Genomic DNA, 19511 nt, shown 5'->3' on the forward strand with positions numbered 1-19511 from the left:
AATTTCCCAAGCTTGGGAAAATCATGCTTATTTCCCATTAAGTCTTTTTCTTGGCTTCAAATACCTAACATTTGGGGGACATATATGTCATACTTCACGCACTCTCATATGTGGGGCCCCAAGCACTCATCTGCATATACGCACCGCCCCTTAACAGGCAATATCTCATTTAATCTCTCCCAGCAATCCTGTGCAATGGGCTTCCTAAACCCCACTCGGTAAAACAGTCCCTGTTTGCCAACGTCACATAGCTAATGTGGAGTCAAACGCTTACTCATTCATTCAAACAGTAGTCTCAACAAGCACTAGAGTGTGTCAAGGCCCTGTGTCATCTACTAGGCAGGAAGATTGAGCCCTTGCTCTGAGAAATCTTGAAGTCTAGTGAGGGAGAATAAAACCAGTCTTTCTCCTTTACCATCCTCTGGGAAACCTTGGTTGGCCCAGGGCTCTGACTTCCCTGGGATACCAGAAGGAAATATATGGGATGACAAAAGTACAGCTTTTGAATTCAGGGGCTTTCTACAAGACAGACTTGATTTCAAATTACGGTTTTGCCACTTACTAGCTCTGAACTCTGGGCAAGTTACTTAATCTAAGTCTCCCTTCCTCAAGACACGTCCCCAGCTTTGTCTGCTCTCAGCCTTCACCTGTCGGCTCAAATATCACCTTCTCAGAAAGGCCCTTCTGGACCATTAGAGCTAAAATGTATTCCCTCCAATCCTGCCCTCCCCCAAGTTATCTCTAGGCTAGCCTGTAGCAACCTGAAATCCCCCGCTTTATTTATTGTTACCTGGTTACTGTTTTTTCCCTATAGTTTGGGTCTTTGTCTGGTTCTAGGCTCTCTCCCTAGAAGCTGGGAATAGTCCTGGCCCATAGTAAGCCCTCAATGAATATTTGTTAAAGAAGTAAGCCAACCAGGCCAACTAATGCTTCACAAGTTTTTTTTTTAATATATATATTTTATTTATTTATTCATGAGACACACAGAGAGAGGCAGAGACACAGGCAGAGGGAGAAGCAGGCTCCATGCAGGGAGCCCCATGCAGACTCGATCTCAGAACTCCGGGATCACGCCCTGGGCCAAAGGCAGACGCTCAACCACTGAGCCACCCAGGCGCCCCTTGCTTCACAAGTTTTAATCATTCTGCAAACGTAACCCCAAGGTTACTTAAGCCATGATGACTGCTAAGTGTGTTCGACTTACCTAATTGATCGGATCTAAGTCCAGCCCATGGGTACCTCCTCCCCACTGAGGGATTATACGACTCTGACAAATAGGACTTCTTCCACAGAAAGTTTCTCTGGTATTCACTCAGCCCCTGTAATACAAAAGACACTTTGAGCATGATGCAATTCATGGCTGTTGTTTTAAAGAAGGCATCGGTAAAAAGGACCTCGGAACCACGACAAGGAGTTCAGTCTCGAGCTCCCCGTCACCAGCTGCTGTTTATCCAGCCCCATGCTAAGCAGGTTGCACCTATTCTGATCCTTTAATCCTCACAACCACCTGAGGCTCTGAGTGGCCACCTTTCTTTCTTTTTTTTTTTTTTTCTTTGCTGGGTGGCTGATTCCAAAGCCTGAGCTCTTGTCTGATAACAGGTGACCATCCAAATCCTCATCACAATAATTGTCCTAGCTGATTAAGTTCTCAGTGAGGACACACCATCACCAACAAGGGCCTCGTGCCTTTTGAAATTTCGTAAAAGTCAACCAAAGACAGACAAGAGTCCCCTCCCATCATTCTGGATAGAGGCCCCCAAGATAGAATAGGACGGAGATCTGCGGGAGAGCTGTGGCCAGCTGTTGGGGCGACGGGTGCCTGACCCCCCGACGGCGACCACCTACCTGGAACTCTGGCGCGACGGTGAACAGTGTGAGTTTCCTACACCCTATCTTCGCATTGTCAAGGTCCCACGTCTCTATCCCTTTTAAAGACGCAGGCAGTTTGAGGTCTTAAAGGGTAGGGACGGGGCGGGGGGGGGGGGGGGGCGGCAAGCGTAAGCCCTGAGACGGGCCACAGGTGTCCCCAGGTGAAGCCACCTTCGATCTCATTGCAAAGTGCTCGCCTTGCACCTGCACCGCCTCGCGTTCCTGCAAAACCCCTGCAAAATCGGTCTCTCTCAACACGGCCTAACGCTTCCGCGCTGCAACTCGGGGGTGTGTGTGCGCGGACCGGGAGCCAGGCGTCGTGCAGGACCGCGGCCGCCGGGCTCCGCGGGGCCCGGGAGCCCCCCCTTCCCCTCCCCCGCCCCCAGCAGCCTTCGGGCCCGGGGACCACGGCCTCACCTTGAAGCGCACCGGCATGTCGCCCGGTGCTGGAGCCCCCGCCACTCCGACAGTTAACGGGACAGAAAGCCCCGAGGGGGCGGGGCGACAACAGTGGGTTCCCTAGCAAAAGCCTCGGCCCGGCGTCCCCGACTACGCGCCGGCGCACTTCGCTCCTGCCGCCTTGAGCCCCGTCGCTCCGCCTTTCCCCGCCCACCCCTAGAGCTAAGAGCCAATCGGGACTCGGAGGCCTTCCTGACGTCATTAAGATCCGACCAATCAATGCCCGGAACGGAGACGCCCGCCTCCCGCCGCAAATTGGGGGACTAACAGAAATGGCGGGCGGAAGGCTGGCCAATGAGGCTCCCGGAAGGGCGGTGGGCGGGGCCCCGCGGGAGCTTCGTCCTGAGGAGAGCGCTGGGCGCGTCCTGTGTGACTAAGGGTCACCCCTGCAGGTAGGCTGCGTGTGTCGCACGCCTCGCTGGGCCGGCTTCGTGACGTCGTAAAACGTGAAGGTGTGTTCTTAATTCCGCATCTGTGACGAAATCGGAATGTAGGTTTTGATGGGGTTTTTTTGTTTGTTTTTCTGATATGAAAGAATGTTCAGGTCTCTTCTCCTGAGAACCCGTTCCTACAGCTGACAGGCATGTTACACCACGTATTGTCACATCAAAAGGGTCGGGCAAACAAAGAAATATTGCTTAGGCAGGCCCCCCCCCAAAAAATTTATTTATTTATTTATTTATTTATTTATTTATTTATTTATTGTGACTCTTGCAAGAGAAAATGCTCACTTCCGGTGACGTTCTTGCCTCCCCCGGCCCCGCACCCGCCGCCTGCCGCCCGCCACCCGCGCGCCGAGCTTGCACGTCAGGGACCATGAATGAGGCTCCCGGGTCCCGGTTCCCGAAGAGTCCGCGTTGTCGCTCCTCTCACTCATCTTAAAAAATAATATACATCTGATTTGAACGGACTGTTGCCGTCGCCAGCAGGTACTTCTCTACCATCGACAGAGCACTTGCCTGGACGCTGAGGATGGGAAGGACAGAATTGTCCAGGCAGGTGCCCAAGACACTTGCAGAGAAGCATCCTCTGTATTCAATGATAGTATAACGTGTCATTCTACTAAAGTTTTAGTTGTAAAGTACCACCGGGCACCCCGGGTGGCTCAGCCGGTTAGCACCGCCTGCGGCCCAGGTCGTGACCCTGGGGTCACGGGATCTGCTCGGAGCCTGCTTCTCCTTCTGCTTGTGTCTCCACCTGCCTCTCTCTCTCTCTCTCTCTCTCTCTCTCTCTCTCTCTGTGTGTGTGTGTGTGTGTGTGTCTCATGAATAAATAAATAGAATCTTTAAAAAAAAAAATAGGTTAGGATCATCAGGAGTTGGAGGACGGAGTTGTCCTTGAGGGCAGAGATGATCAGAAGAAGCCTCCAGAAGAAATACTGAGACGCCGCCTTGATGATGAGAAGGACTGACATAGAGGAAAATGGGATGATCAAAGGGCAGATGCCTGAATGGAACGCTGCCAGGCTTCTTCCAAAAACCGCGAGGACAAGTGCCTTTACTTTTGTCATTTGTTGACCGAAGAAAAGTATACCGTCTTTTAAACTTCCAAATAGTCATAGCTATCCAGGAATGCTCTAAGCCTTTTCTGCAAAGACTCGTCTCCCTGGATCCTAATTGATGTCTCTGTTCTTCTTCACCATCATGGAGATATTTAAAAATTCATTTGAAGAAGGCACCTGATATCCGAAAACAAAGAGAATATTAAATTAGCCCCTATGTGGCCATGCATCCAGGGGGCCCTTGATAAATGTTAATTGGTGATGACAGCATCTCTGTCGTGTAAATTAAGAATGGCACAAACAGGACACCGTGGAACATAAAACGAAGGTCCTCTGCAGGGAAACAGCCCGGATCTCACAGAGTAGGAAAAACACAGCCCTGGTTGTATGCACAACTTTGTTATGACACAATACTGAGGTGAAATCAGTAAAAGCAAGCATGCAGAATGTAGCCTGTCTGCTAAACAAGGGCCATGATGACTGCAGTGGAGCTCTGCTGAGCACGGAATGAATGACAAGAACAGCAGATGGTAAAAATATCTGAGTCATAACCTGGGTTTGCTGAGATGTGTTATAAGGACTCAAGGAAGAGGAGTACTTTACTTTTTTTTTTTAAGATTTTATTTATTTATTCATGAGACACAGAGAGAGAGAGGCAGAGACACAGGCAGAGGCAGAAGCAGGCTCCCTGCAAGGAACCCAATGTGGGACTCGATCCTGGGACTCCAGGATCACCACCTGAGCCCAAGGCACATACTCAACCGCTCAGCCACCCAGGCGTCCCTACTTTGCTATTTTTAAATGAAAGCCCACTCAAATTAATGGGGGAAAGACATAAAAATGAAAAAAAGGGACAACCTTAGTAAACGAGAGTCTATAGCCTGTGTTTTATCAGCTTTTACACTCTCCGCTACTGCAGGAACAGCCCCAGAACCTACAGCGTTCCACCCGGGTGTTTTGGGGCATCCCTAGGAGGTGTCTCACATGTGCCTACAGCCACCACGTATGGTATGCTGGGCAACACTGCATCTCATTCCAATAGCCACACATCTGTCTGTGTGTGTCACTCTTGCTGCTGGTCACCACAGCCGCATTTGCCGAGTCCTGAAGTCTCCACTGGGCATAGCATGAAGCCTCCTTGGACTGCCCAACCCTGCTTATGATCTGTGACAAGGCACCTCTCTCGCATTTTTGTGTTACCCTGTATTGAGTATCACAGTGTCTTAGAGGGCTTTTCCATTTGTTTTTTAGCCTTTCTTCTCTCCAAAGGGAATTCCATGGAGCCTGGGCCAGAAAGTCACCCTCAAATGATAGGTTTCATTCTGTGTTATTCTATGACATTCTATTCTAGATATGCTTCTCTCTTCCACTAGCCAAGGCCCTCTTACTAGGACAGGGGTGTCATACCTGGCTCCCTCTTCCTTTTGTTGATTTCTCTATTTCTCATGCAAATAGATTTCTCTTTAATATGCATGAGATTAAATTGGTACCATCTCTATGAAAGACAATTTGGTAATCCTTTCGACCCAGCAATTATTTTTATAATTCGTTTACAACTTTATCTTATAAATATACTTGCCCACTTGTGAAAAACATTTAAGATTGTTTACTGTATTGTTTAAAGCAACAAAACTTGGAAATAATTTAAATGTACATCCTAATTAAAGATATTATGGTTCCTCCAGCGCCCAGAACAAGGACAGGCTATGCAGCAGGTCCAATTGACAGTGCAGGCTGCTCTGCTTCTTGGGACTTCCAGCCCAGCAGATCCAGCTGGGTCAGACCCACTTCAGGTGTCAAATATTATATCCATCAGGGTCTGGCTGGGAAAACAAACTACCAGAGGCATTTCAAAAAAGATAGCTTAATATAAACTGTTGGTTAATGAGTTATTGGAGAACTTCAACAAGCTAAAAGGAGAAAACAAGATAGTAATTCCAGAAAGCAGCTCATACCTCTGAGGTTAGAAGAGCAGAGCAAAATGTTGATGTTACTGGAACACAGAGGTTTTCCCTAGAAGCCTCAGGGAATTGGCGAGACCTCTGAGAAGGGTCACAGCCTAGCTGGTATTGGGGCTTCTTAGGGAACAAAGTGAGGCTGCGTCTGGGAATGACAGAAAAAAAAGGAAGGGAGGGAGAGAGAGAGAAAAAGAAAGAGAGAGAAAAGAAAGAAAGAAAGAAAGAAAGAAAGAAAGAAAGAAAGAAAGAAAGAAAGAAAGAAAGAAAGAAAGAAAGAAAGAAAGAAAGAGAGAGAAGGAAAAGTTGGAGACCAACCAACTACTACCATGGAGCAAAAGGTCATTAAGATGCTGCTGAGAGCAAACAGCAAGCAAAAGCAAGTATTCTGGTCTCTAGTGTCCTCTCTTAGCAGACCTAACGGAGTTAGCAGGATCCAAAGGATCTGCAGAGCCTAGAAGGTAAGATTGGAAGTAAGAGACTATAACATATTAACCTCCACTCATCCCACTCTTAAAAAGGAAGAAGCATGTTTTTATGAGCTAACAGAGTTAAAAAAAAAAAAAGTTATAGACGAGTGTGTATGGTATACCATCGGGATAAAAGACAAAGAATGATGTATGTAATAGCATCATTCACAGGTATTTGTTTCGTCACTCACAAGTCTAACTCCATTAGCAGCAGCTATGAAGGTAACATTTCATTCAACTTAGAAATACGTGAAAACTTTAAGGAATTGGTAGTTATGGCTCTTCTCTTCATGAAATAACTGCACTGGCACTTTCTAGATTCATTTTGATTTGCATATATTGCAATAAGACTATTGCTTCTTTTAGAGACAAAAACATATCAAAATCCTTTAAAAACAACCTTTGGGGACGCCTGGGGGGCTCAGTGGTTTAGCGTCTGCCTTTGGCTCAGGTTGTGATCCCAGGGTCCTGAGATCAAGTCCTGAATCAGGTTCCCCACCAGGAGACTGCGTCTCCCTCTGCCTCTCTCTGTGTCTCTCATGAATAAATAAATAAAGTCTTAAAAAAAAAAAAACCAACCTTTGCACTCAAAATATAAATACACTACTCATTCTATTAAAAACAGGAAATCACCCGCTTCACAAATCCAACAATCTCCCATCATTTCCTCGGCAGCAATTGAAACATTGGGGAATCTGTATTCAAATTTGTGTTTGTGTGTTGAATCTGTATGTGCTTCTAACCATATCTTTATGTTACAAACAAAAATGTGTTACATATAAGCAGAACACCTGCAGACAAAAGGGTTGTGGAAAGAAGATACCAAGAAGGGTAGGACCTAGCCCCTGCCTTCCAATCTGATTATAATCGAATCAGGGAACTGACACATATACAAAGAGCTCAGGAAATGATGGAAAGAAGGATTCAAGGAAGGGGCTAAATGTGAGCACTTGGGTATTCTGAAGATGCTTTTAAATCCAGTGCCAGAAGGTCTGATCCAAGACTGGGGACTAAAGAGCAGACAGGATAAGACAGCCGCTTTTAAGTTCCATCCTGGGAAACACCTGATCTACAGGACCTTTCACTTTCTCTTTTGTTCGGCCCTAGGTAGCTGAATCCAGGCCAGAACTAACATTTGCCCAAGACTGGGTCCCAAAAAGGTAAGTTACTTGCTCTCTGTTGTCTTTTTTTTTTTCCTCTTGTTGCTCCAGAAATCAGAGTAAAGCTGTTTTAGAACCTACTGTTCCATCAACACAGTGATACATTTGCCTTGTGTTTGCATACATGTAATTTCTTCTCAAATACCTTGCAAGGTAACTGAAATTCCAGTTTCCAGGCTTAGCAGTGCTCTTGAGCTCTGTCGCTTCCTCTTGGGTCATATTTACGTGGGCTTTCCTTGGTAAATCTTGATCTCAGCCTCTGCCAAAAAGCGATCAGTCTGACAGCCGCTTTCTTTGGCCTTTTTCCATAGGTTTTAACTGCTTTTTCCTCACATGAATGAATTTCTGATTGCACAACTGAAAAGAAAAATGACAAAATTAAATCAATGGATTCTGTCTCAAAAGCAAAATTGCTGAAACTTCACATTAGTGTCAGTAAGAATCAAATAAACAGGGTGTGTGATTAAGACTCACCAATGAGCCAAGTGCAATTTATCCCCCAGACTTTTCACCATGGGATGCCTTTGTTGACAAAGAAGTGTCTGGCTTTTGAATCAATGGGGCACCTTTTGGAGGGACTCCAGGTTCTCTTGACAACATGTACTTTTTTCTTTCTTTCTTTCTTTCTTTCTTTCTTTCTTTCTTTTTTTTTTTTTTTTTTTTTTTGGTGAGCTTGAGGGACTCCTGGCCATACAAGGCCATAACTGAATAAAGTAATTCTTAGTAAGGCATAAGCCAGTGCAAGCCTCACATACCATAATAACATGCTGTGCCTCTGCTGAACAAGACACAGGGAACAAAATATGAAGGCACAAAATTCTTTTCATTTTAACACCTTCACTGTTGATGATTCTGTTATCAAAAAATTGCCTTCCCTTTTCTTCAGTGATTATTGTCTTAAATCACCATCTTTGTGAAAGTATCCACAGGAACACAGTGTTTCTAGAATTGCTAACTCTGTAGATTTGGAAGCATTAATTCTCTGGCCACTTGAAACCAGATGTATCTTAAGGTCAGATCAGAGGACACGGTCTTCCTAAGAACCTTCCAAATCTCTACACTACACCAAAATAAATTTTGAAATATTCTTTTATCACATAGTGTGTAAGCACCTTAAGAACTTCAGGTCAAGACCAAAGTCTGTTATTATTCCTTCTGAAATTGCTATTCTATTACTAATGCTATATCAAATATCAATAGGGGACTAAGAATTTTTCAAAACATAAATCAGTTATCCTCTCCTTAGCGACTTATACTTGTTGGTTCTCTTTAAAACTTATTCATTTGGGGACACCCGGGTGGCTCAGCAGTTGAGTGTCTGCCTTTGGCTCAGGGTGTGATCCCGGTCCCAGGATCGAGTCCCATATCGAGCTCCCTGCAAGGGGTCTGCTTCTCCCTCTGTCTGTGTTTCTGCCTCTCTCTGTGTCTCTCATGAATAAATAGAATCTTTATAAATAAATAAACAAACTTATTCATTTGGGTTTTGCTGGCACAATGAGTTCATCAAATTTCAGTGCCATGTTGTTCATTCTTCAGTTTCTCAACTTCTGGTGATTGAATACTGTTCGATCCTATAGAGAGTGATAGACCCAATTGTAAAATATCACACATATGAGTTTAAAGAAATGGTTTCAATATCACTGAGCACAACTTGCAGAATAAGTTTTAGGAATCATGCTCGTTTAAGTTAATCAAAGCGGTGGCAGATACTGAGGCTGACACTGCGAATCCATTCCAACCTCCTCCTCATGTACTGCAGAAATCAGAAAGCTGCAAGGCCCTTTGCCACTAGACCCTTCACAGCTGAAAGTCAGGCATAACTTACATTTTTGCTGATGAGAAGCACTAGCATAAACGGAGTTAGATGGGAGAAAGGCAAAGCCCAGGCACCTGTTGTGATGGTGTAAATCATGGCAGGAGTAGCAGTAGCATGGTTCTGAGAGGGCAGCTCCATCAGCAGCTCCCTGATTACTGCAGGAGTAACAGAGTTTGGGAGCCAGAGCTTACAGCAGTGGTTTAGTAACTTAGCAAGGAATCTCCTGGTTCTACAACTTCCTGGTGTTAGTGGGTCTGTTCTGTGATGTGGTCCTAGAATTGACTTCTTCTGCCTTCCCAAGGATTCCCAAGCCACTTCGTGTCACTCATCTATTACCACAATAATGCTGTATAACAAACACCTCCAAATGCAGTGGCTTAAAATAATAACCACATTATTGCTCATGAATCTGTGGGTCAGCTGGCCAGTGTTACTAGTCTAGGTTGAGCTTGGCTGACCTCACTGAGCTTGTTCAGGTATTTGTGCTTAGCTGTTGGGGAAGCTGGAAGCTGGCCGGTCTCAAGATGACCTCAGCTAGGACAACTCTCGCTGCTCCTTCACCTTTCAATAGGCCAGCCTGGATTATTCTCTTGGGAGATGAAAGTACCAAGAAGGAGAGCAAAGTGTGCAAGGTCTCTTGAGGATTAAGTTTAGAAATTACACACTATGACTTCTACCACATTCCATTGGCCAAATCAGGCCAAAAGGCCAGCCCAGATTCAAGAGGTAGGGAAACAGACTGAGTCTGTTGGTGGGAGGAGTTACAAAGACCTGGTCTTTGTAAAGGAGGAAGGAAAATGTGGGGCTAATTACAACCCATCCATCTCAACACTGAACACCCTGAAAATACCCTCTCTGCTTTAAATAACTGAATAAAATATGTTCTCTGCTGTTTAACTCTGACCAATACAGTGGTGAGTTATACATATGCATTTATCTCTATTGCCTCTTAAAAAGCCATAAAATGACAATAAACGAATGAAACAGGTATAAATTGACGAGGTCGGAGAGAATGGCAGAGGAGATAACTGCAAAATGGAGACGTCGCCAAATATTGGTGATGTGGAAAACAGAGTTTGTTGCAGGCCGGGCTCTGTGGGAAGCAGACCCCGAGATGAAGTTGAGTGTGCTGAATGTTTATTAGTGAGGGGTCCTTAGGATCAACACCCTAAGGGAGGGAAGGGAGCAGGACTGGGTAGAAGTCAGACTTTGAGGCAGGCCTGACAACAGCTTCAGTTAACCCCACGGAGGGTCCAGAACTACAAGGGCCTGTCAGACTTATCCTGTGCTGGGCCTTAGGAAGAGCATGGCCTTGGGGAAGGTGGTTCCCTGCAGGGGAGGTAACAGTAGAGGTCACAGGCAGTAGCAGCAGCAACTATCCTCCCCTCAAGTGGGACAGGGACAAGTGCGTCACCGTAGGTATGTTCCTACTAAGTAAACAAAAACCCATGCATTTGAAGCCAAAGGCAGAATTATCTCTGTTCCCATCAGGAGCTGGTCTCAGCGTAGCTATGAGAGTGTGAGTCCCCAAACCTTCAAGAGTGAAGGAGGGTACCTGCCAGCACTGGGACCCTTAGTTCTGGTTCAGAACTCCCAGAGGCAAGATGCTGGACCTGACTCCCGCAGTGCCCTTTCCCTCCCCTGGGCTGTCTCCTCCACCCTACCATGCTGCAGTTGGCTTTGCTCCTACGTCAGCCCATCCACAACCTTGTACGTCCAGAGACTCTGGTGGTGCTGGTGCCATGCAAACGGTTAGGAAAGCCAGGTGCAGGAGCGAGCAGGACATTCTGCTTATGAATTTCACAGGCAAAGGGTGGGAATTGGAGCTGGAGAACACAGAAACCCCCTATCTAAGGAGCAAAAGAAAAATAAACTGGACCTGAGGAGGTGGCCTAGGACTTGCCTTTTTACCTATAGGTATATAAAGCTCACATTTTAAAAAATTGTCAATACTAGTGAACCAGGAAAAGAAAAAAATATTGACTCCCCAAATTTAATTCCAGTTACAGTCATTTGTAAACTGGCTGCTGCCAGTTATACCTGATTGTCATATAGCAAGATAACAAGTATACATGTCATAGAGTGTATGTTCAGTAGATTGATTGGAAAGCTAAACTTTCCGATATATGGACAGCCATTAGGCTTTGCTATTTCTGCCTTGTGATCCAAGGCTCCCCCCATAACACTGGAGGGCACATGAGCCAGAGGGCAACTCCATTCCCTTCTGATGAAAGAATGCTCTGTGGAACAAATCATGTTTCAAATAAGTGTTCTGTTTACAATATAAGCTGCATTCTTATTTGAATTGTGACGTTCTCTTGATCATGGGCTTTTATTGTTAGGAAAGCAACGGTCCATTTGCAATACATGCTTCATCTCAGCCAAATGCAGGAAAATGTGTGCAAACACTTCATGAATTTGAAAACATTGTAGAAATGGGAGCAGTTCCTGGCATTAGGTGTTTAAAATGGTCTCCTTTTGAACCATTTTCTATGACTCCTCATCTTTGCTCTTCCTAAACAGTGGAACTCACACAGTTTTACATAACTAATTAGTCTCCAATTTATTGTGAATAATACCTTTTCTAATTATTATTCTTGTTATGTCTAGTATTTATTGAGTGCTCATTACATGTCTTAGGACTGTATATGCTGTATCAGAATGAGCTCATTAGGAAAACAGAGCCACTGTAAATGGTATAGAAATAAGGGGCTTCGTATAGAAATGACAGCTTACATAGATATGAGAGGAGCTGGAGGAGGAAAGGTCTAGAAGGTGGCAGCCAGAGGAGTGGAGAGTCACTGATGTGTTCAGTCTGAAGTCACAGAGTGTGGATGGAGAGACTCAGCTGATGGGGCGTGGAGCTCCATGAGAGCTCATGGAGAGGGCTGTGAGCCTCTATGTCCGGTGAAGCCCTGATGAGCCTAAGTAACTATTATCCCAGAAACAATGGTCTCCCTTCACTTCTGCTTTCCAAGTCTTGTACAGGTCACAAACTCCAACCTGGAAGCACAAAGGAAAGGAGATTTTGGGAAGTTCCAGCCATGCCTGGTAGTTCCCAGCCTTAGATAGGAGTGATATAAGTTACCATCAGGCAATGCAGCACACAGACAACTCTAGTATCTAGGAAACAAGTGTTACTGTTAGCATTTTTTGTCAGTTAAAATTCTGAGATGTTTAACGACTTGCCTGAGGTCACATGCTAATAGGTGGCAGAGCTAAAGCTCAAACCCAGGCCTGTCTGATACCCATGGTCATACTTTTAACAACTCTTACTTAATGGCTCTTCAAAATCTATAAATACTGACTATCCGTCAAAATATTTAATACTATTTTCTGTCTCTGTGAAGACCAGAGGCATATGTTTCGACTATTCTAGAACACTATGGTTAAGACATACAGATTTCAGAACTAAAGTGATGTGTCAGGGATGCAAGTCTTTATTGGGGCTGAGCTGGGACATTTCTGCTGAGGTATTAGGGGTTTGGCAGCTTACAGAGCTACATCATCGGGAAGTCTCATTTCATCCTCTGGCTGGAGAAAAATTAATAATGCCTATACCCCTTAATTCTCCCAACCTTTCTACATGCTGTGACTACACAATGATACCTTGAACTCTCCTTCTGGGAGAAAGGAAAGAATATGCTTTCCATTACCTCAAGCCGAGTGGAAAGAAGTTCCAGGGAATATTTGGAGAGTTTGACAAATGTTCCTTGGACTTTGCGAAACAGAAAGGCTATTATCTAATTCCTGCCTGGGGACTCACAATGGTGAAAGATGACAACTAGAATTGCTGGTTTAATGGCAGAGTAACAAGAAGTGAGTACATTAGAAACAAACTACACTTCTGCCCACAGTAGGACAAAAATGTCTGAATTTGCTTATGGGCCAAGTTGAACAGATGGGAGGGAGCCAACCTGGGGTCATGTTCACTCCTACCCAAGAGTATTGCCTGGAGGGGAAATGTGACCCACAGGTGGATTGTCACAAGTCCAGGTGCTAATGGTGGGATCATGGTGGCTATTGATATATAGCCCCACCCATACCAGGGAAGCTGCAGTCAGAGGTCCTCAGTGGGCACACCTCCATGTAAACATCCCTCAAGGGGAAAAGCCAGCAATTGTGCACCTGCCACCTCAGAGGAAATCATCAGATTACAGGCTGCACAAGCCACAAAAAGTCCTTTTCATTAATCCCTTCTCCTTCTGAGGCTGGCCCTGGAGAGGTCAGAAGCAGTACCTACAAAACAGGGAAAGGTAGATGGACAAGGTAAAAATGAAGAAGTAGAGAAGTCAAGTATGTGTCTCTCTCCAACTGGGCACAGTTTTTTTTGTTTTGTTTTTTGTTTTTTGTTTTTGTTTTTGTTTTTGAGGGGAGTAGTGGGGACAGGCGGAAAGGAAAAAGGAACCAGATCGAGTTTTATACTACATGAGGACTTTTAAAACTACCAACTGGAGGCTGTTCTTATGACTAAAAGTAACCATGGGATTTTTCCCCCCTCTCTATGAGTAACTGAAAAAGTTTGGGTACCAAGACTGTACCCAGGAATGGGATCTAACAGAGGGAGAGAGGGAAGAATGAAGTTGATGTCTAATGACCCTATTCAGTCCAGCTTGTAAGTAAAATGATTATACCAATATAATAGGAACAATGAAATAACGTGAGAGAATTCTTAGCAACTAAAAATGTTATAGCAGCATCTTAGAATGCCGTGTAAGAGTTAGAAAATAAAGTTGAAGCCACCTCCTGGAAGTTAGAGCAAAAAGAGAAAAAATCCATAAAAAGAAATAAAATACAATAAAAATCAACAGTCACTGAGGAGGTCCAAAATCTGACATCGTAATAGGAGTTTGTAAAAGGGAAAACATGAAAAAAAAATGTAGAGAAAGAAATTAAATTTTTTTTTCAAAAAATCTTCCCAGAATTGAAAAGATGAGTTTCTAAAATAAAAGTACTTACCAATCATATGTATTAATCATTCAGCAAATATCTGAAAACACCTTTCATGTGCTAGGCCCTATTCTAAAACTACAGCAAAGACTAAAACAAGGATGTAAGCCCCTGCCAAGTAGCTTGCATCCTACTCAGAGAAACAGGTAATAGACAAAGAAATAATTACTTATGTCATATAGTGATAGATGTCATTAAGAAAAAATAAACCAGAATAAAGGAATATGAGATAATTAGATGGTGGGAAGGGATTGCTATTTTAGGCCAGATGGTCAGGGAAGGCCTTTCTGATCACATGAGAGTTGAGCAGAGGGAGCAAAGACATAGACCTGCTGGAAATAGAAGCACAGCAAAAGCAAGGTTCTTTGTCTGCCGTGTTCACTAATGTATCCCAACTGTCTAGAATAGTGCCTGGCTGACAGTAGGCACTCAAGAAACACTTGTTGAATGAATAAATCAAAGCATAAGGAAAAGCATATGCAAAGGCTGTGGCACAAAAACATCCGTGGTTCCTTCAAGAATGCCAGCATAGCTGGAGCAATGGAAGCTTAGAGAGGAATGGTAGGTGATGACCTTGTGGGCCATGGCAAGGACTTTGGATTTTATTCTGAGATAGACAAAAATCCATTGCAGGTTTCTGGACATCAGAGTGTCATGATACAATTGTATTGTTAAAGAACCACCCTTGCTTCTTTGAGGAAGGTAGACCGTAAGGAGGTGAGGCTGGGAGCAGAGGCAACACACTAGTCCAGACAAACGTTAGGAGTGGCTTAGAGTTGGGTAGTATGAGTGGAGACAGGGAGAAATTATCAGATTATTGATAAATCTCAAAGACATTACACAAGACTTGCTGATGAATTAATAGGATGTCATATGTGAGAGAAACAGAAAAGTTAAGGATGAAGCCCAAGTTTTTAGCCTCAACAATTAGAAGGATGGAAGGGGGAAACTGTTAAATGCAAGTTGTACCAGTGCAAGGGTGAAATGACGGGTTGTGCTGGATTTAATAATTTTGAGATGCCTACAAGGCATACAAGTGGAGATGTCACATGTCATATTCTTTCCTAAATAAATAAATTTAGGGGAAAAATGCGTATTCAAGTTTGTCCTCCTCAATATAATGCATCTATCTCAAGGGCCAGACAAGTGACCAGATTTTAAAGCCCATTTCCAACCCTGAGACCTGACAATCCAATAGTCCGCCCCTCACAGCTGAAGTAAAAGCTATTGGTTCTCCTCTTTTATGACTCCTACAGGATCTTTCCTTCCGCACATGCATTCCTTGCATTTTCCACATTGCATTCTCCCTCTTTCCTTTAGCTTCCTGAGGCATAGGTCCCTCTTATTTTGGAAAAAGAAGAAAAGAAATACAAACCCTCCATTTGACCATCCTGTTCTTTCATTTTCCTCATTTCCCTGACTAAACTTGGTCACTTCCCCCTCAGGTCTCTGATGAAGCTTTCTCTTCTTAACCCTGATTTCCCTCTCCAGTCCTGACCCTAAACCAGTCCTTTTGAGGCCAAGCCTACAGCCTGTTCTCTGATCTGTGCACCCGCGCTGGGGCTCTGTACCATTCCCTGTGGTTGACGTCTCATGGGGGCCTCCCCCAGGATTCATTTTTGGCCATCTGCTCTCCTATTTGCATGATTTTCCCTCAGAAAGCTCATCATTCCCATAACTACAATGAACATCCCTACGTGGATGACTCCCAGCTGTTCATGTCAGTCTTTGCTTTGTATCAGAGTTTGACTTCCTAAGAGCAAAGCAGTGGTCTAGCATAAGTGCTGGAATCGATGGCTTGGGGTTAAGTTTAACTATATAAACTTGGAGTTATATTTAGCCTCTCATCCTTTATAAAATGGCAATAATAATAGTACCTAACTCAGTTTCCATGAGGATTATGTGAGCTTTATGTATAAAACATATAGTCCCTGGCACATTGTAAATAATAAATGTAATAATAAAATGTAAATAATAAAAGCCATCATTATTGGAGATCACACGATCACTGCAAACTCAATTTATAGAACCCCAATTCTTCCTTTGCCTCTCTCCATCTCTAATTGGTTCTCAAGTTTTTCTGTGATATCTCTATCATATTTAACATTTGTAATAATCTTTGATTTACCCACTACTTCAATTTTGTTAATCCAGTCAGTTGACAAATAGGTCTTGCCAACTTTCCTACTAATTTTTTTCTTGAAATGCGACTTCAATCTTTTTCTCTGCGATGCCCCAGCTATTTCCCATCTCCTCATACTAACACAAGCAGAGCAGCAACCTCCTCATTAGTCTCCATGGACTCAGCCTCTGACCCCAAAACCGTGGAAATATTCTCTAAGTCCCCATCTATTCTCTCCTTCAATCAGAAACTTTGAGTTGCTGTTCCTTTTCTAACAGATGAAGAATCCTCTAAGTACATAGTACTTTTTAGAACTTCCATAATACAGCTCCATTCTATGCAATCTTATTTCCTTAAACTCACCTGCTTACCAGCTCTGTCTCCCCACTGCCTGAAGCCCATCTCATGTGCTTTCTGGCCTCCCTCCTTTCATGCACATTGTTCTCATCTGGAATGCCCCCCTCACTTTTCTTCACCTTTCTAGTCCTACCTGTTCTTTAGCCCAACTCTATCTCAGCCTTCTCCCTGAGGTGCATGAAATCTCATTCATTTGATTACTCCCATGCCTGAAATCAACATTTGATGCTATTTACATATTGTAGCATATTCTTCCATAAAGTGCCAAATATATGTCATTTTTGGATGTATTAGATTATATTTTAAAAGGTTACAATCTTTCCTAAACTTCATTGTTCCTGCTTCATCCCTTCCCTACCCCAAGCCTAGGAGAGCTGTAAGTGGTAAAGACCCCGGAAGCCTTGATGAGAATATAAAAATAATGATGATGATGATGATGATGATAATAAAAGTAATAATAATAATATACACTGTGCTATATGCCAAGTACTCATCTATGGCTTTTTACATATATTAATCATTTAATCTTCACAATAATTCTATAAAGTAGAACGATTATGTCTATTTTACAGCTGAAGGAAATTTAAGTACCTTGACCATGATTGATTACTGACCCAGAGTAATCTTCACACATGCAAATAAGTGAAGGAATGCAAAATATAATCTAGGAAGACAATATTGTAGAACCTCCATTGAAGAATCAAAAAAAAGAAATCCTAAGACTCACCCTTACTTCACTGACACAAAGTAACTGTATTGTAAGAGGGAAAGAATAAATATAGTATTTTTTTTTAAGATACAATTTGTCATCTCTTTATTTCTCTGATTCTCAATGAATCACAGAAGAGGCTGGAAAAAACATCCAGTCCCACCCTCATTTCCCCCATTCCCATTATAAATCAGGCCACCCAACTACAACCATCAGCCCCTAACATTAAATAAGCATCCATGTAAATTGGCAACTGCTGTGTCCTAGGAGGAGACACATGTTACATGGTCTTCTCTGAAAGTCATGTGCTTCTCTTCTATACCTGGCACATGGGACAGTTTTGGATATGCACAAATAAAGAAGTGCTGTATGAATTAACTTGTGACTGAAAATCGATCAAGTATTCCCCCACAAATAGCAGCTTGTCATCACCTACCTGAACTCCAGCTGTTCACTCTTTAGAAGAGCCTGGAGCCATCCCTCCATGGCTGGCCCAGGAGACTGCAGTCTAACACAGAAAGCAAATCCCCCAGAGCTGGGCTGTCCCATCCACACTCAGTATCTCCCATGGGTGAAGGAAAGACTGTAGCTTGACCACAGTGAAGACTAACGTGGTGATTTGAAGACTTAAACAAATCAGTCATTTTCCTGTTGCATAAGTAAGAATTTATACCTCTTGTCTTTTTGTTAGAAAAGGAGGGAGAAGTGTGGCTTGTTACCTCAGAAAACGCTGCCCAATGAGAGGCTGGCCCTTTAGAGGCTCTGCCCTGGTTGCCGCACAGGATTTTGCAAACCTGGCTTAAAAGTTCTTGAAATAGTTATCTTTGTTTACAGTGGTGTTTAGAAAAATAAAATGAAAATTAAGAAACCTTGTAATATAATACTCTATACCACCTCATTGGTATTCAAATATGTTTTTCTAAGCTCAGATGATTTCCATATGGGTGGAAGACTTCAGATTTAATTTTACTAAAGATAATTAATATCACTTTGAAACAGTAGCTATCTATATATCATTCTACCTCCAGCAAAATATTTATGCTTTCCCTCTCACAACCCAGGAGATGTTTCACCTGCCACACATATTCTTGACTGGCATTCAAGTGGATCATTAGCTGTCGTGCCCCTAGCATCTATTCTGTCTTAATGACTTCTATCCTCCGACACTGCTGAAAGTGACTTGAGGCAGTACAGATTCCAAAGGCAGCCTGCCAGATGAAGCAGAGAAGCTGCAGGAAGCATACATTGAAAGAAAAGTGAGGGCAGTTCCCCAGAGATAGGTGTACGGTTAATGTAACCATGGTTTTTAATCTCCTCATATACTCTCTTTGTAACTATACATGCCTTGAATAGTATGTTCAAAAGAAACATGATAATAGCTAACAGCTGGACTCTTTCTAGCACTTTCTTATCAATTACCTTCTAGTTTGCAGCCTCCCAGAACAAAGAGTGTCTCTGTTGCTTAAGCCCAGAAGCTTGATTTATAAACTTAGTGTAATGAACCCTGTCAAAATTTCATTACCAATTGGTTTGTACCATAATATATGTGTGGAGCAGCTATTGAATACAAGGATGACTTCTTTCAACGCACTAGAACTTTCCCTTTGTTAACTTTCTCTTAGCACTGGGAATTGTAATGTCTCCTTTGTATTTAGATAGTTGCCATTTAGCCAGCTGCCATAAGATAGCCATCTCTATCTGATTTCTTTGGAGCTATAATTCACATATTAAAGTGGAATCCATATCTTTTATTCCCCCCTGGGTGATGAACAGAAAAGATCCTGTCCATAGCTGATCAAACACCTGTGTGTTCTTGCTCATAAGAACCCAAGTTAAATCTCAAACTACAAGTAATCATTACAGTCTTTCTGGAACCCACGAATGCCAAGGCACTTGCTCCACAAGACAGCCTGGAACCAAGGTGTAATCAAGCCTTTCACTGGTCCCACCGGACCGGGCTATGAATCATCTCCCTTTCTTACCCAACTGGCACAGATAAATAGCAACTGAACAGTATTTTGTCTCCTGAAGAGTATAATTTTCTTAAATTAACATAAGGTACTAGCTGTTGTATTCACTTGCAGCTTTTATAAGGCCACACATATCTCAGGAAGGCCTAACTAATCTCAGGAAGCAACCCACA

At 43.4% G+C, this 19511-nt stretch overlaps 1 protein-coding gene and 2 long non-coding RNA genes across 12 annotated transcripts in view; 1 reads left to right on the top strand and 2 right to left on the bottom strand.

Annotated features, from left to right (window-relative positions):
• The window catches only part of MDM1 (Mdm1 nuclear protein), a 29174-nt gene extending 26719 nt beyond the window's left edge, over positions 1–2455 (bottom strand). For 2 of the 3 annotated variants that reach the window (XM_038549963.1, XM_038549962.1), the window contains exons 1-2: positions 2287–2454; positions 1205–1319 (exon numbers count right to left, since the gene is read on the bottom strand). In XM_038549963.1, coding sequence (XP_038405891.1) covers positions 1205–1319; positions 2287–2304 — 133 coding nt within the window. In that variant the 5' untranslated portion in view covers positions 2305–2454. Of the gene's footprint in view, positions 1–1204; positions 1320–2286 lie in introns of all 3 variants that reach the window. The other variant, XM_038549964.1, reaches the window with a different exon arrangement.
• A 125-nt stretch (positions 2456–2580) lies between these two features.
• LOC102152432 overlaps positions 2581–19511 on the top strand; it is a 163547-nt gene continuing 146616 nt past the window's right edge. For 2 of the 5 annotated variants that reach the window (XR_005365377.1, XR_005365379.1), the window contains exons 1-3: positions 2661–2780; positions 3047–3257; positions 7362–7414. This is a non-coding gene — a long non-coding RNA (uncharacterized LOC102152432). Of the gene's footprint in view, positions 2819–3046; positions 3258–7361; positions 7415–19511 lie in introns of all 5 variants that reach the window. The other 3 variants (XR_005365381.1, XR_005365380.1, XR_005365378.1) reach the window with 3 other exon arrangements.
• Positions 3039–19511, bottom strand: part of LOC111097592 — a 143088-nt gene continuing 126615 nt past the window's right edge. For 3 of the 4 annotated variants that reach the window (XR_005365383.1, XR_005365382.1, XR_005365384.1), the window contains 2 exons: positions 7560–7771; positions 3039–4006 (listed from right to left, as the gene is read on the bottom strand). This is a non-coding gene — a long non-coding RNA (uncharacterized LOC111097592). Of the gene's footprint in view, positions 4007–7559; positions 7772–7888; positions 8027–19511 lie in introns of those variants that run through there. The other variant, XR_005365385.1, reaches the window with a different exon arrangement.

The sequence above is a fragment of the Canis lupus genome, chromosome 10, assembly GCF_011100685.1.
Source record: "Canis lupus familiaris isolate Mischka breed German Shepherd chromosome 10, alternate assembly UU_Cfam_GSD_1.0, whole genome shotgun sequence".
Lineage (NCBI taxonomy): Eukaryota > Metazoa > Chordata > Mammalia > Carnivora > Canidae > Canis > Canis lupus.